Below are 14,673 nucleotides of genomic sequence, written 5' to 3' on the forward strand. Positions count from 1 at the left end.
TTCAGTGCTTTCCCAATGTTGTAGGAAATGTCAGTGTTTTTTCAGTGTTTTACCAATGTTTTTACAATACTAATAGGTAAGATCGAGGTTTACATTAATCATAAATAACACTAACCTACAACACAAAGTAATATATTAAAAAACAGTAGTCTAGATTTATTATATACATTTTACATATACATTATATACATTACATACATTACATCTGTTTTTTTTTTCTTTTACATATTCTTTATTTATAAAAAATTATAAAAATTAGCTGTATCTAATAAAACATTTTGTTGAAAGAATAATTTATTTATACTGGGCAATACTCGGCATAATTTTTAGTAGACTGTAGTCTAGTAAAGTGGATTTAATAACAAAATTGCACATCTCGGAATTTGGATTTTAGATCTAACTAGAGTGTTACAGTAGGTTACATAGAATGTAGGGGCTGCACCTTACTTGCTAACAAACCAAGCGAGTTAGTATATGATATATGGGACAGCACAAGGCTCACAAGGCTAACAAAAAGGTTTTAAGAACTTCAGGGTGCTGCTTTTAAACAATAGATCCTGCCTCATCTGGTTGGGTTGTTGTTCTTATTGGTCCATTTCCAGCCACCATATAATAATGATTTGCAGGGGAGTCCCCCTACAGTAGAATAGCATAAGAAGCGGGAGAGATAAGAAACAACAGAGGGAGGAGAAAAAGAGAGGGTCACACAGATGTATGTCTGACAGGTAACACGAGTATTAATTACTATCCAAACCCTGGCACGATAATTACTGTATGTCATATAGACTGTCTAGAATAAAACAATAACTGTCAAATATATTAACCAAAAGCACTGTTATGGCCTGATTCACCTTTTGATTTACTTTGTATGTCGGTGCTTTAGTGTCATTGAGAAGAATTAACGACATGCTGTTTGTCTACAAATTATGTCTCATGTCCTGAATTAATTCAATACCCTGGCATTTGCACCTGCCACAATAACGATTACATGTTGCCTGCAATGACCTGAATGTACAAATGTGTTCACCTAAAGTGATTAAAATGATGTTTTGTGTTATCTAAAGTATGTAGTATAGTAAGTTGTTACTATAGAAATGATATTGGCAGTGGAGTGGTGCGGTTGCAGGGAGAAGAGGTGAGAAAGTGGAGGAGTTTAAGTAACTGGGGTCAGCAGTGCAAAATAATGGAGAGTGTGTTAGAGAAGTGAAGAAAAGAGTGCAGGCAGGGTGGAGTGGGTGGAGAAGAGTGATAGCAGGAGTGATTTGTGAAAGAAGGGCATCTGCAAGAGTGAAAGGGAAAGTTTATAGGACTGTGGTGAGACCTGCGATGTTGTATGGATTAGAGACAGTGGCATTGAGTAAAAGACAGGAGGCGGAGCTGGAGGTAGCAGAGCTGAAGATGTTGACATTTTTGTTGGGAGCGATGAGGATGGACAAGATTAGAAATTAGTTTATTAGAGGGACAGTGAATGTAGGATGTTTTGGTGACAAGGTGAAGGAGGTGAGATTGAGATGATTTGGACATGTGTGAGAGGAGGGACATGAGTTATATTGGTAGAAGAATGCTGAGGATGGAGCCACCAGGAAGGAGGAAAAGAGGAAGGCCAAGGAGGAGGGAAGACATGCAGGTAGTTGGTGTGAAAGAGGCAGATGTAGAGGACAGGGTGGTATGGAGACGGATGATCCGCTGTGGCGACCCCCTAATGGGAACAGCCGAAAGAAGAAGAAGATCCAATACATTTACTAATATGAACTCATTATTTAACAAATTGTATAGTCCTTAAAAATGGTATAACTATTATCTAACACAGAAAATTGTATAATCGTTTATTTTTATATGTATGGTTGCCACTAGGTTTTCTGTAACAGGAAAGTCTTCAGAACAGAAGCTGCATTGTTTGTCTTCTTGTCTTCTTTATTCTAAGAGTGAGAAAGTAAAGAGTCTTATAAAGGAACAAGTGTTATAACAACTGTTATATTTCCAAATTCCACTTTGTCTCTTTCAGACTAAATGTTTTGTACACATTAGTAAATTTCTTCATTATCTGAAAAATTCAACATAATTGAGATTTATGAGTACTGTATATATGAGAGCGTATGAACCACCGCCACAGTTCCTGTGTTTTGTTCTGTATTTGATCATGATGGTTTGGATGTGCTGTATGTTCTTACGCCTGAAAACATTCAACATGTTCATATATGTGTTTTTGCAGGATGTGATGTGGATGAAAGAGGAGAACTCTTCGTGTTACTGCGTGCTGGAGTCAAGACGCTGCTTTGTGCTTGTGGATCAGCCTGGCCGTTATGCCCTGGTTGGAATGCCGATCAGTGAGTCAGCAGCGAAAAGACTTCGTATTGCAGTTTTCGGAATCTCAGAGGAAAATGCGTACACACTCAGAGTTTACTGCATGGACGACACACCACATGCCTACCAGGTGACATTTTGAATTAAAAAAGCTAACTGTTCTTATAGTATTTATGTGTGCACATCATTTTTTTATTTCATTTTATTTATTTATTAGTTTATTCTATTCTAAGAGCAAGATATGATTGCTGTAAAGTAGGAAGCAACCTAGTGTACAGTGTTAGTAGTCAATGGAAAGCAGGCATGTAGCCTAACAAGAACCTAACATTCATTTATACACAAATCCCTCGGACATTGCAGCTATGCCTTACACTCAGCAAAATCAATAATAATTTATGTTAAAAGAAACTCATGACATTGGGAATTTTCAGTTGGCAAAATTCCATTATGGCTGAAAGAAAAAGGCCGGAACACCTCTTCTTATACTGCCAGCACACCCTTAACATCTACAACAGAATGAAACTAAAACGATCAATTCTTAGACACTATGTTTACAGCTTGTATATGCAAATTTGTTCTACTTGTGCTTGTAGCATAACCCTCTATGTAGTAATGGATAGCATAGCTATGGCTAGTATAGGCATTGGCAAAAATTATGTGGACACCTGATCAATCACACCCATATGTGCATAATAAGCATCCCATCAAGATTTAGTTTCCACATTGCTGTTATAAGTGCTTCTGCTCTTCTGGGAAGGATTTGTTCTAGATTTTGGATTGCATATGATGCTTTTTGTGCCTATTCACCCACTAGAGTCTTAGTAAGGTCAGGCACTCAAGTTGATCTAGAAGGTCTATTGCAAAGTCAGCATTCCAATTCATCCCAAAGGTGTTCAGTGTGTTGGGGTCAGAGATCTGTTTAGGGCATTCCATTTTTTTTTTTTAAACCAACCTTGGCTAACCATGTTTATATGGACCTCGCATTTGTACACAGGCTTGGCCTCTTATGTTCCCTAAAGCAAACTGTTACGACTACACCAAACAAACACATTGTAGACGATTTGTGCTTCAGCTTGGGCAAGATGCACATATGGGTGTAAAGGGAATGTGTGTAAACATACATTCTTTCCTAAATACAAGCTATATCATCACCCATTTAAAAACACCTTCTGACCAGATGCTAATAGAGCCAGGTTAATGTTGCAGTCAGTGCGAACTCTTGCCAATTCTATGCTACTTTCTTATATTTCTCTAAGATCAAAATATTGATCTTGCAAATTGCAAATCTTGCTGATTACATATTATTTGGAACTCTCTATTGTTTGGTCTGTTTGTGAATTTCTGTGTTCTATTGTTTGATTCGTTTTTAACACCTTTTTTTGCTTATTTGGGAAATAAGCATGATTCTTTTAACACATCTCTTCCCCATTACAAATAGATTTCTTTATTTAACCACTTGCTCTGCTTGCTAGACATTTAGGATTAGCTATTTTAATTACACCCTTGGCAGTGTAATGGTATTCAGCTACTAGTGCATAATACTATTTGTTACCATAAAACCTGATGGCTTTAAAAAAAGTGTATGCAAGACACTTGCAACCTGCTTAACAAAATTCAATATCACCCTAATTATTTCCTTCTTCATACCCTCTTTATTTCTTGCATTCTCATTAATAAGTGCCATATAGTATAGTGCTCTTTAGAGAACAGTCGTAGCAGTGAATTATTGTCATTTTTTTCCATTTACTTTTTTCTTTCAACCACTCTTCCATATACGCTTCACTTTTCACCTGTTCACTAGAACAACGTCCTTCTGACTGTCAGCGATGACTGTAGGCTGAATTTCAGCTCAGCTGCCATGTCTAGTGATTAGTCTCACTTGTCTCTCATTAACCCATGCCTTTCTTTACACCTCTTCACCTTTTGAAATTGTATATGGAAGGGTAATGATTAAAAACAATTTATGGGTTAGGGTTAACCCTAACCCTAACCCATATTGGCTACCATTTTGCGAACCTGTGTACACTTCATTGACTTTCGGAATTGTGCGAATAAGCAGTTGAACACTGGAAGGAAATCTTCTAATTAAAAGCAAACCCATGATTATCAGAACCCACCCCAAACACCCCCGAATTAATCCTGAAAGTATTCTCAAGTATTCGAAATGATCTAATGCCAAGTTTTTGGAACTTTTTAAGCAAAATCCATTTTTTTTTCTGTTCATTGAACTCCATAAGTTAGACGAGTGTTGATTTATGGGCGTGAAAGAATCGATTTTATAAAGCTCGGCTTATTCATGCCATTCATCAACTGCTGCTGAGATTTTATAAACAGGAGACCAGATTATGTTTGCAGTATTGATTGTATGGTATTTATTTAGGGATTTTTTTTTTAAAACATGATCTTCGTTTATATTGAATAAGAGCTTTATTCTGGTCGGCACTGTAGTAAACATCCTGGATGGCATGCCGATCCATTCGTATCGGCGCATTCCCAACAAACGGAATGTTTTTGATGTTGGATTATTACATAGTTTTGCGCTTTCACTCTTCTCTGAAAGAACTTTGTTATTATAATTTTATTAATGTCTCTTTTAGACATGCCAATGTGGATGGGAATTCAAGGATAATTGATTTGGGATTTGTATAAACATGAGTCAGATATGAAATCCAGAGACATCTGTCACAGCAACCGAGAGAGAAGAGATGTCTTAATGACTATTGCATGATGAACTAACGGCATTTGGGCATAAGTTACCACATTACCTTATGGGTATTCTTATGCTGAACAAAACTCCATTAAGTCGATTGTATGCGGTATTTGTTATACCTCATATCCAGTGTAATGTTTTTTTTTTTAAGTGTTGCTCGACAGAATGCTTACTCAAAGGCAAAGGTATGCTGGTATTTTTTTCAAGGTTTAAGTGTAAAAAGGCTGGGTGAACTCAGGGCCACTTTTTAGGTGTAATTAAAATACTCTACATGGACAAAAGTATTCTGACATTTGACTTTTCTTGCCATATGTGGTTTTTTTTTCAAAATTGTTACAAACATGTTGAAGGCTCACAATTTCATAGAATGTCAAAAATTTCCCACTTGAACTATTAAACCCAAACCTGTTCCAGCATAATAACGCCCCTGTGTACAATTCAAGCTCCATTATGATATGGGTTAAATGGGTTGGAGTGAAAAATCTTGAGTTTCCTCCTAAAGAGCTCTGATTTCAACCCTACTGAACTCTTGTGGAATGAATTGGAACATTGACGTCACTCCAGGCCTCCTCACTCTTCATCACAACCTTTACTATCACCCTTGTGGCTGAATGAGTAAAAATCTCCACAAGCACACTCTAAAATCTAGTGGAACATCTTTCCAGAAGATTGGAGATTATTATAACAGCAATTGCTGACTAAATGTGAATTTAGTTGTTAAAAAACACATTTGAAAGTTTATATTCTAGCACAAAAAAAGTTTTGAAATTTCTTTTTTATTTGAGTTTTTTTTTTTTTTTTAAGAAGTGTTCTTTATACTGTACAGTAATTATTTTATTAATAGGCGGTTAGCAGTCAAATGCATACCAGTCATATTCAGACATATTCTTTATTTAATAAGCCCTTTTTTTGACCTTCGTGCTGTCGTTTATTTATATTATGTTCGGCTGACTCTCTGAGCATCTCTTAACAAGGTCTAAGATTTTTTGACAGTTGTATGGTTAAGAATTTTCACAACCCACAGAAGCTTTGAAACTGCAATTCTCACCTCACACAGAAGTAATGCAGGAAGCACTCCCCAGGTATAGTTTGGATGATGAGCTACAACTATGGAAAATTGAACATTCATTTCAAAATAATTTTTTTGTAGCAGCATCAAGTTGCAGTCTGCACTCTGCCTTATTCCATACATACTGGCCCTCAACCTTTTTTTTTTTCTCCCAACACACTTCTCACTCACTCACTTATTCTTCCTCATTCCTTTATACACTCTCCTTAACTTCTAATTAACCTTAAGTTCTCTCTCTCACGCTTTTTTTCCCTTGTGTAGGAGGTGTTGTGGTTAGAGCGTGCTCAGTGCAGTCGTCTCCTGGGAGAGCTGTGCACAATGTTCTTCAGCAGAAGCTTCTCGAATTTGCAGATCTCCATCCAGGATGTTTCACCTCACTACATTTGGAACATCAAACCCTTCGCCACCTGCCAGGTCCCGCCTCAGCCTATGCATATTCATTACACCATGGAGTGTGCTATGCATTAATATGCAGATTTGTATGCAAATATTCATGAGCTTAAGTTAGTAAGGGGTGCTATTGGGACAGTTTTTTTTTTTTTACTTTAATTGAATATGCAACGATTATAATGCAAATAGAAATACACATATGTGTTAGTAAGCAATTAGGGAAATGCAACACAAGAAACGGATATTGCTTGGACCTTTCTCTTCATTCACATTTAGTCCTCAGACAAGCAACTTTAATTAATGCTTCAGGTTTCCATGATGCACAAATGAACAACAATAACAGCTGGTTGAATAGGTGAACTGGGGAAAGTGAAGGAAGAACAGAAGGGCTGGAAAAAGTAGTTGAAATATAAACTGAGGAAAGTTAAATTCAATTCAGTTCATTTTCAGTGGCGTGTTTTTCACGATGGACACTGTCTCAAAACAGCTTTACAGAACATAAGTATTATAGAACAAAACTCACTTATATATAAATGTATGTGTATTTATCCACAACGAGGAAGCCTGCAGTGAATGTAGCAAGAAAAAAACAATAAAAGAAAGATGAAAAATGAGAAGAATGCTTGAGTAGTGTTCATAGTTTTAAAGAAGATTTTTTAATTATTACTTATTATTTATTAAAGCAGCTTATTAAAGGGAAACACACAATACATACAGTACTAGCCACTTTATCAAGTATACCTAGTGTACATATACTGTAAGGGAACTCCATAAATCAATGTAAAGGGACCACCATAGGACCAGTGCTGACCATCCTGTGATCCAGTGCTTTTTTCCAGGAAAGCAGTACAGATTTAAATGTTTTTATTTAAACAATTTGGGTCCCATTATCACACAAAGGTACAATGATGTTCTCTATTTTTTTTATGCATAGTGTGTGCAAAGAACAATTTATCAGTTGATCTAAAAACATCCAAAGTCTAGATAATATACCTCTACCAGGTTTTGTACTTGCACTCGAGTCACACTCTACTATATCAATATCATGCCAATGACATTCTGGCACTCAGAATATCAGGTCAGTGATCCGTGGATGAATGAGGCAGAAATGGATTGAAATAGTAGCTGTATACCTACAAAGTATGTATACAGCTTACATAGGTGGCCTTTGATTCCAGGTTCGATATCACTCACTATCTCTTTCTTTCTTTTTCTCTTTTATTCTATCTCTCTCTCTCTCTCTCTCTCTTTCACTCTCTGCAGGAGTTCCCTTTCAGTCAGGTGTGGTGCAGTACTGCATCTCCTTTGCATTGTGCCTTCTCTCTGCAGTGCCACAATCCAGCAGCCAATCAGCTCTCATGTAAGATCAGGGTGCGGCAGGTCAAAGGTCATGAGCAGATCCTGCAGCTCTGCACCACCATGGCTGAGGTACGCAGCATATAAAGACATGCACAAGGAAGCACAAACAAAGAGCGAGCAAATAGTTTTATATGCTCATACAAACTATAAAAATAAATATACAAAAAAAATTAAATATATATTATATACAGTATATATATGCACACATACATACATTCAGCATGTAATGATTTATTTATGATTCAAGTTGCAGTTGTGTATTGAGGACTATTAGTAAGTTCATTTCATAACCTTAATTTTGTAGTTCATTGACATAAAATGTAACTGTTAACTGTTTGCTTGTATATACACTGATTAGGCATGACAATATGACATAATAACATTATAACCTGTCTTACCCTAACTTATCTATCAAAAGTGGTTCAGGAACAGTGGTGAACCGGTGACAGGGTCATGGGCGGCCGAGGCTCATTGAAATGGCTCATTGAAGGCTGGCCCATGTGGTCTGATCCAACAGACGAGCTTCTGTAGCTCAAATTACTGAAGGGTCAAGAGTGTTTCGGCAGCGAAAGGGGGACAAATGCAATATTAGGCAGATGGTCATAATGGCTATAACCTTATGCCTGCAATTATGTATATACACTATATAGACAAAAGTATGGGGACATCTGGCTTTTCCAGACATTTGTGGTTCTTCCTCAAACGTTACCACAAAATTGGAGGCACACAATTGTATAGGATGTCTTTGGATGTGGTAGCATTACATTTTCCCTTCACTTGAAGTAACAGACCCAAAACTTTTCCATTATTTAAATGCCCCTTGTGAACATAATGAACTCCATGAAAATATGATATACATAAGTTGGAGTGGAAGATCTTGAGTGGCCTGCTATAGAGCTATAAAGTGTATCTGTCCCACACTCTCTTGTATTGTCTGGTCTTTTCTGTTATGTAGCTTTATGTTGTGTGATGTAGTACCAGGGTTCTGGAGAAACGTTGTCTCATTTCACCGTGTACTGCGCCAGCTATATAATGTTGAAATGACAACAAAAGCCCCTTGACTTGACTTCATTTAACTAGGACTATGACCACAATCCTATTGAACACCTTTGGGATAAATTGGAATGCTAACTTCACCACAGTCCTCCTCACCCATCTTTAATATTTGACTTTGCCTTTGTGACTAAATGAGCACAAATCTTTACAAACACACTCCAAACTCAAGTGGAAGATCTAACCAGAAATGTGGAGGTCATTATAAGAGCAAAAAAGGGACTACATGTGTAATGGGATGTTCCAAAGCATATCCCATGTTAGAACAGATTTTGGTCTCCTAGTTTGAGAGAAAGAAAAATGTATTGCTACCACATTTGTTCATTTTATGATTTTGAAGTGTGTGTATTTAAGCATTCGCTTTAGGTGTCTTTTTTTCTGTTAATTAACATAGCAATTATCATTTCTATCCTTTGTCAAACATTTTTTTTTTTCCAGAGCCAAAAGGAAATGGTGCCATTTTCCTTTCAGTCCGATTCTACCATTTCCTCTCAGACGGGGGAAAAAGCTTTTAAAATCCCCCTTTCCATACGGCAGAGGATCTGTGCCACCTTCGACACAGCCAATGCCAAAGGCAAAGACTGGCAGCTGCTAGCCCAGAAACTGCACATAAACAGGTGGGATACACTTGCAAGTGCATACACACATGTAAACACACACACACACACACACACACACACACACACACACACACACAGTCACACACAAACCAAAAATTGGCCATATTAAATTGTCAATGGTTGTTTCAATCATTTACTGTCATGTTCAGTGTCATTAACAAAAGAGACCAGATTCAAATCAGCCAAATATTAATGAGGAAACTGGGGCACACTGTCTATGGTTTAATTAATTTCAAAAGCCTTCCTCCAAAGTCATCACAAAGAAATATATTCCAGCCTGTGGAATGACAAAGGGTTTAGGAAAGAGAAAACGATAGACAGCCTTGGGACAAATTAAAAAAAAAAGAAGTATCTTTATATTTTCTGCACTATTTTACTTTCAATATTCAGGACACTCATTGATAGTGCACACACTGCTCTTTGTGCTCAGCTTTCTTTCTCTCTCTCTCTCTCTCTCTCTCTCTCTCTCTCTCTCTCTCTCTCTCTCTCTCAAGGCTCTTATCTTTCTCATTTTTATGCTTTCCGTCACTCAATGGAACACAGAACACTTGAACACTTGTGAAATTCAGCACATGTGTGTGATCCTTACCACTCACTTCCCCCTCCATCCACAGAACAGCATTTAACCACAACTATATTTCTATCAGCCCTTACGGAGTCCTGTGTACTTTTAGGTGCAAATATTGCTCATATAGAGTATTGTTCTTTTCTTGTGTTTTCTTTGTGAACCTTTCTTAATTATAAAAAATATTGAGGTCTTTATTTAATCTATAAACATATTTTGCATAAAATTGTTTTGAAATGCCAAAGTTTCATACCAACTAGTGCCTGGATATGTATTGGTATTAATTTGTTCATCTTGCTGAAGTGTACATAAATCCAAAAAGTCTATTTCAATAGAAAAAAACTGTCACCAGTGTATCAGGGGATTTTTCCATGCACTGTAACTTTTGAACCAATATAAGCTGTCAAATCAAAACCGGTTTAAGGGGGGGGGGAGTCTGTCTGCTTTTCTTTTAAAAAAAGCCACACACATGCTTTAAAGATTGGAGGATTTTGCAGGATTTTCCACCGTCCGATGCTGCAGGCAGCGTGTAATGAGACATGCTTCCTTGTTAAGCGGATTTCAGCAATTAACTCTCCACAATGTGTGTGAGGTGATTTACCCAGTGAGAGGTAGTGATGCTGTGAATAGTGCAGCACTGTCTCCTAATGGAGAATAATACACATTACAAGCTTTTTGTGCAATGATAGATTTTGTCCTTGATGAGCCTCGTAGATGAGGAATTGTGTTTATAGTAAATTAAGCTGTATTTAACAGTATGGATCGTATCTAATATAAAAAAAAAATGACTGGTTATCTGTGTGCTTATGTATTAAGTATAAGCTTTTTACCAAACTGTAAAACAAAATGAATTATCAGAAAATATTAAACCCAGCCACCCTGTGGACAAACCTCATTAAAACTGTCTGTACTTGTGACCTTAAGTGTTTAGTCTTTTCCCTCAACTCAATACCATATGTGGTGTATAATGATTTATACTCTGAACAAACTGTTTCAGCAAAATGTTTCTACCTGAGCTCAAAAGAACATCCCACACTTTTCAAGTAGGAAATAGCATCAGACTTGGAGGTGCTGATTTTATACAAGTAGGTAAATGCTTGAGTAAATAGTGATGGTCTACACCAGATGGTGCCCAGAAAAAATTGCTATTACTGAATGGCCACAAGACCAGTAAATTGATCACAAAATTAATCAGTTACATTTGACCCAAAGTGCTCTGGTAATAAAAATTACATTAATGAGCTTTGTCTAATAACTTTTTTTTGTTAAGTGTCGATCTGGCCACTACTTCACCCCAATCTCACCATCTCTAAGTATCTCCATCATTTGTAGGTGTAAAGAGCGCCCAAAAATAATACATGAAAAGACTGTCAGGGAACCACCAGCCACACCTCCCTCCTGCACTCAGCACACTCGCACAGCCTCACCTTCCTACTAATCACTTTTACCTGTCTCCAATCTACTCTCCCATTTATAAGGCCCCCGTTCCCACTCGCTCACCGTCCGATCTACAAATTGCACTAGAGATCATCCCTGGACATCCCATGTTACGGATTTTACCGGTTGTGCTTCTGCCGAAGCTCCTGTCTCATGTACTAAGGCAAATAAAACTCATTGACTGTATTCTGGTCTCCGACTCTTGATCCGAGCGTGACAAAGACACCAATTGCAAGAAGATTTAACTGAAAGTCTTAAAGTATCTGATGTGAACAATACTTGAGTATTTGACTATTATTGAACATAAGCTCAAAGATGCACTATTCCTCAACACCGAAACACATGTTAGTGAAAAGTCAAAAACAGTTGATTTATGAGGTATTATTTTCTAAAAATACGAATAAAATTGTACACCTCGACACTGCATTTATCAAAATCAACACAACATCTCTTCAACATGCCTGAGAGAAACAAAGATCAAACAAGTCGGGCCAAAAACGACAGAGTAGTAAAGCAATCTTTCAAAAAGGTATCTTCAGTTAACAAATAAAATGGCAATATCATATCACAAAGAAGAAGAATCGCTAGTATTCAATGGACAAATAAAACGAAAGTAGATATTCTCCTTTTTGGTAAATAAATAACCCATTACTAATAAAGCTAACAGGCTAAATGTAATTGGTGACGGTCATTGTAAATTAGAATTGTATAGAAAATGCATATATTGAATCATAAATGTATTTGAGTAGATAGTAAAAGTTGCTTATATCTTTGATACTCAGTAATACTAGAAAGTAGCCAAAGAATTACAGTAAGGAAGGATGTTTACGTATATAATTTTCCCTATTTCCCTCCCAGTAACACTATGCAGACAGAATAGCAATGCTGCTTGAAGCACATGGTCTGCCTTCTCAAAAACCTGAATACTTTATCTGGTGAATATGCCAATTCAACAGTCAGAGGTTTTTATTTTTTTGGAAAGTGAAGGTCTCATAGGAACAACCCTCTTGTCTTCTGAGACAAACTCCAGCTGCATGGCTTTAGACTTGGGAGTATACTCACAACTAGAGACATAATTGTTGGAACTCCTGAATAAACTTTCTTTCGGGTTCTCCCATTAGGGGTCGCCACAACGGTCCGCATGTTTGATTTGGCACATGTTTTTACGCTGGATGCCCTTCCTAACACAACCCTCCCCATTTATCTGGGTTTGGGACCGGCACTAAGGCTTGTGCAACCCTAATGGCTGGGGTTGGTTCCCTGAACGGGGATCGAACCCGGGCCGCAGCGGTGAGAGCGCCGCATCCTAACCACTAGACCACCAGGAAACCTTGTTGGAACTCCTGAATACTAGTTAGAAAGCCAGGTACCCCCCACTCTCCAGTCATTCACCATGCAACCCCCATGTAGCTGATCCTAACTGGGTTATTTGAAGTGTCAGGCATTCATCTAAGGACACACTAACCTTTGTCTTTTTTGTACCTTTAATAGGGGTCTTTAGAAAATGCTTGTGGCCTGACCTCTGCTCTCGGAAAGTACAATGGTCCTAATTGAGCACTATGCTCTCTGTGACACTGCTTGATGACTAGGTCATGATCCACACTGGGGCACTTCATTTTAGCGATCGTTTGTGTTGCTGTTGTTGCTAATGTTTGTAGTCAGCTGTGAAATCAGCTTATTAGCATGACCCATCAGTATGTATTAACATGATTAAATAATGAAATGTAATAATAAAAGTTGACCATTCTTTTCCATTATGCAAGAGCCATGATTATTTACATCCACCCTGAAGCGTTGGACAGCTGCCTGATCTAATTCATACACTGTCTCATGACAATTGCACCTGTTATTGTACCATTTCCCACTGCTGAACTCTGAAGTCTTTATTTTTATGCAACCGGTTGAATTCCAGTATCGTAATAAATATGGCAGTTGTTTCACTTCTTAATTAAGAACTTTTATCCATGAAATCTTTTTATTGTTTATTTCAATTCTCATTCTAGGAATCTGGGTTACTTTGCACAGCAGTCAAGTCCCTCTGCAGCAATCCTGTGCTTGTGGGAAGTTCAACATCAGGAACGAGGAGATCTTGACTCTCTGGCCAGTGCCTTGGAGGAAATTGGACGTGTCCAGGTCAAACAGTCTGGCATTATATGTAATCAGGACCACCCCAAACAGCAGGTAGTCATGGGTAACATGGACGAAACCAAACACCCAGCCAATTCCCTCACCCTGAACTACTCGAAAAACTCATCTAACATCATTTGCATGATGGAAAAGTCTGGAAAAGTGGATGATATTCTTATCCTGGACCAGGCAAGACACAACACTGGCAAATCTCTAACCACTGACCCAACTATTGGCTCTTACAGCAATGACTTAGACTCAGAAGACACCTAGGTAATGTTATGCAGAAAACAAGCCGTTATTAGCAAAGTCTACTGAAGAAAAAAAGGGGTGGTGACTAGGAGAAGTTCTTTCCTCGGTTGGACTATGGATAGACAAAAAGGTTTTGAGAATTTGGGGTTTAAGGTGATAGTGATACAGTGTTTGTGTTTGTCAATGTGTGCAAGAGAGACAGTGACGGAGGAAGAAATAGACAGGCAGAGACTAGCACACGGAATTGTTGCAAGAATGAAGTACCGTTTCACAATGGATTTTTCTGATCTGCGGCAAATGAATTACTCATCAAATCAAACCTGGAATTGTTGAAGACCAATAAAAGGTGGTGGGAAACGTCCACTTTTTAACTCCAGTTGCCTTTCACAACCACCTCTGACGCCCCCTGCTGGTATTCGAAAAATTTCTAGACTCAATGAGTCAGATGCATCCTAATCAGCTCTCTAGCTCCCTCTGTGGTGAATATACCAAGAATACAAGTTCGGGCACTGATGAGAATCCTGACTTGCTGTATATTGAGCTACTGATGAATTTTTCATATACTCTACCTGTAAAGCATTCTCACAACATCAAGCAGGACGAAATTTCTAATTTACTCATCAGTTCCTGTAAAAACGTATCAAATATTTAAGTTTTATATGTCATATTAATTTCTTTATATGACAAAATAATCAAATGTTTTTGTAATTGTACTTCAAGCAGGATAGTAGGTTAGCTAGTGGGTTTAAAAAAAAATACAATATCAAACCATATACAACGATAACAA

General features: G+C 37.6%; 1 protein-coding gene across 2 annotated transcripts in view; it reads left to right on the forward strand.

The window, feature by feature from the left end:
- Positions 1–14,135, forward strand: part of unc5da (unc-5 netrin receptor Da) — a 234,534-nt gene extending 220,399 nt beyond the window's left edge. For both annotated transcript variants that reach the window (XM_046868537.1, XM_046868538.1), the window contains exons 13-17: positions 2,213–2,434; positions 6,345–6,497; positions 7,737–7,901; positions 9,324–9,502; positions 13,511–14,135. In XM_046868537.1, coding sequence (XP_046724493.1) covers positions 2,213–2,434; positions 6,345–6,497; positions 7,737–7,901; positions 9,324–9,502; positions 13,511–13,907 — 1,116 coding nt within the window. In that variant the 3' untranslated portion in view covers positions 13,908–14,135. The remainder of the gene's footprint in view (positions 1–2,212; positions 2,435–6,344; positions 6,498–7,736; positions 7,902–9,323; positions 9,503–13,510) is intronic.
- The last annotated feature ends 538 nt before the right edge of the window (positions 14,136–14,673 follow it).

The sequence above is a fragment of the Silurus meridionalis genome, chromosome 15 (assembly GCF_014805685.1).
Source record: "Silurus meridionalis isolate SWU-2019-XX chromosome 15, ASM1480568v1, whole genome shotgun sequence".
Lineage (NCBI taxonomy): Eukaryota > Metazoa > Chordata > Actinopteri > Siluriformes > Siluridae > Silurus > Silurus meridionalis.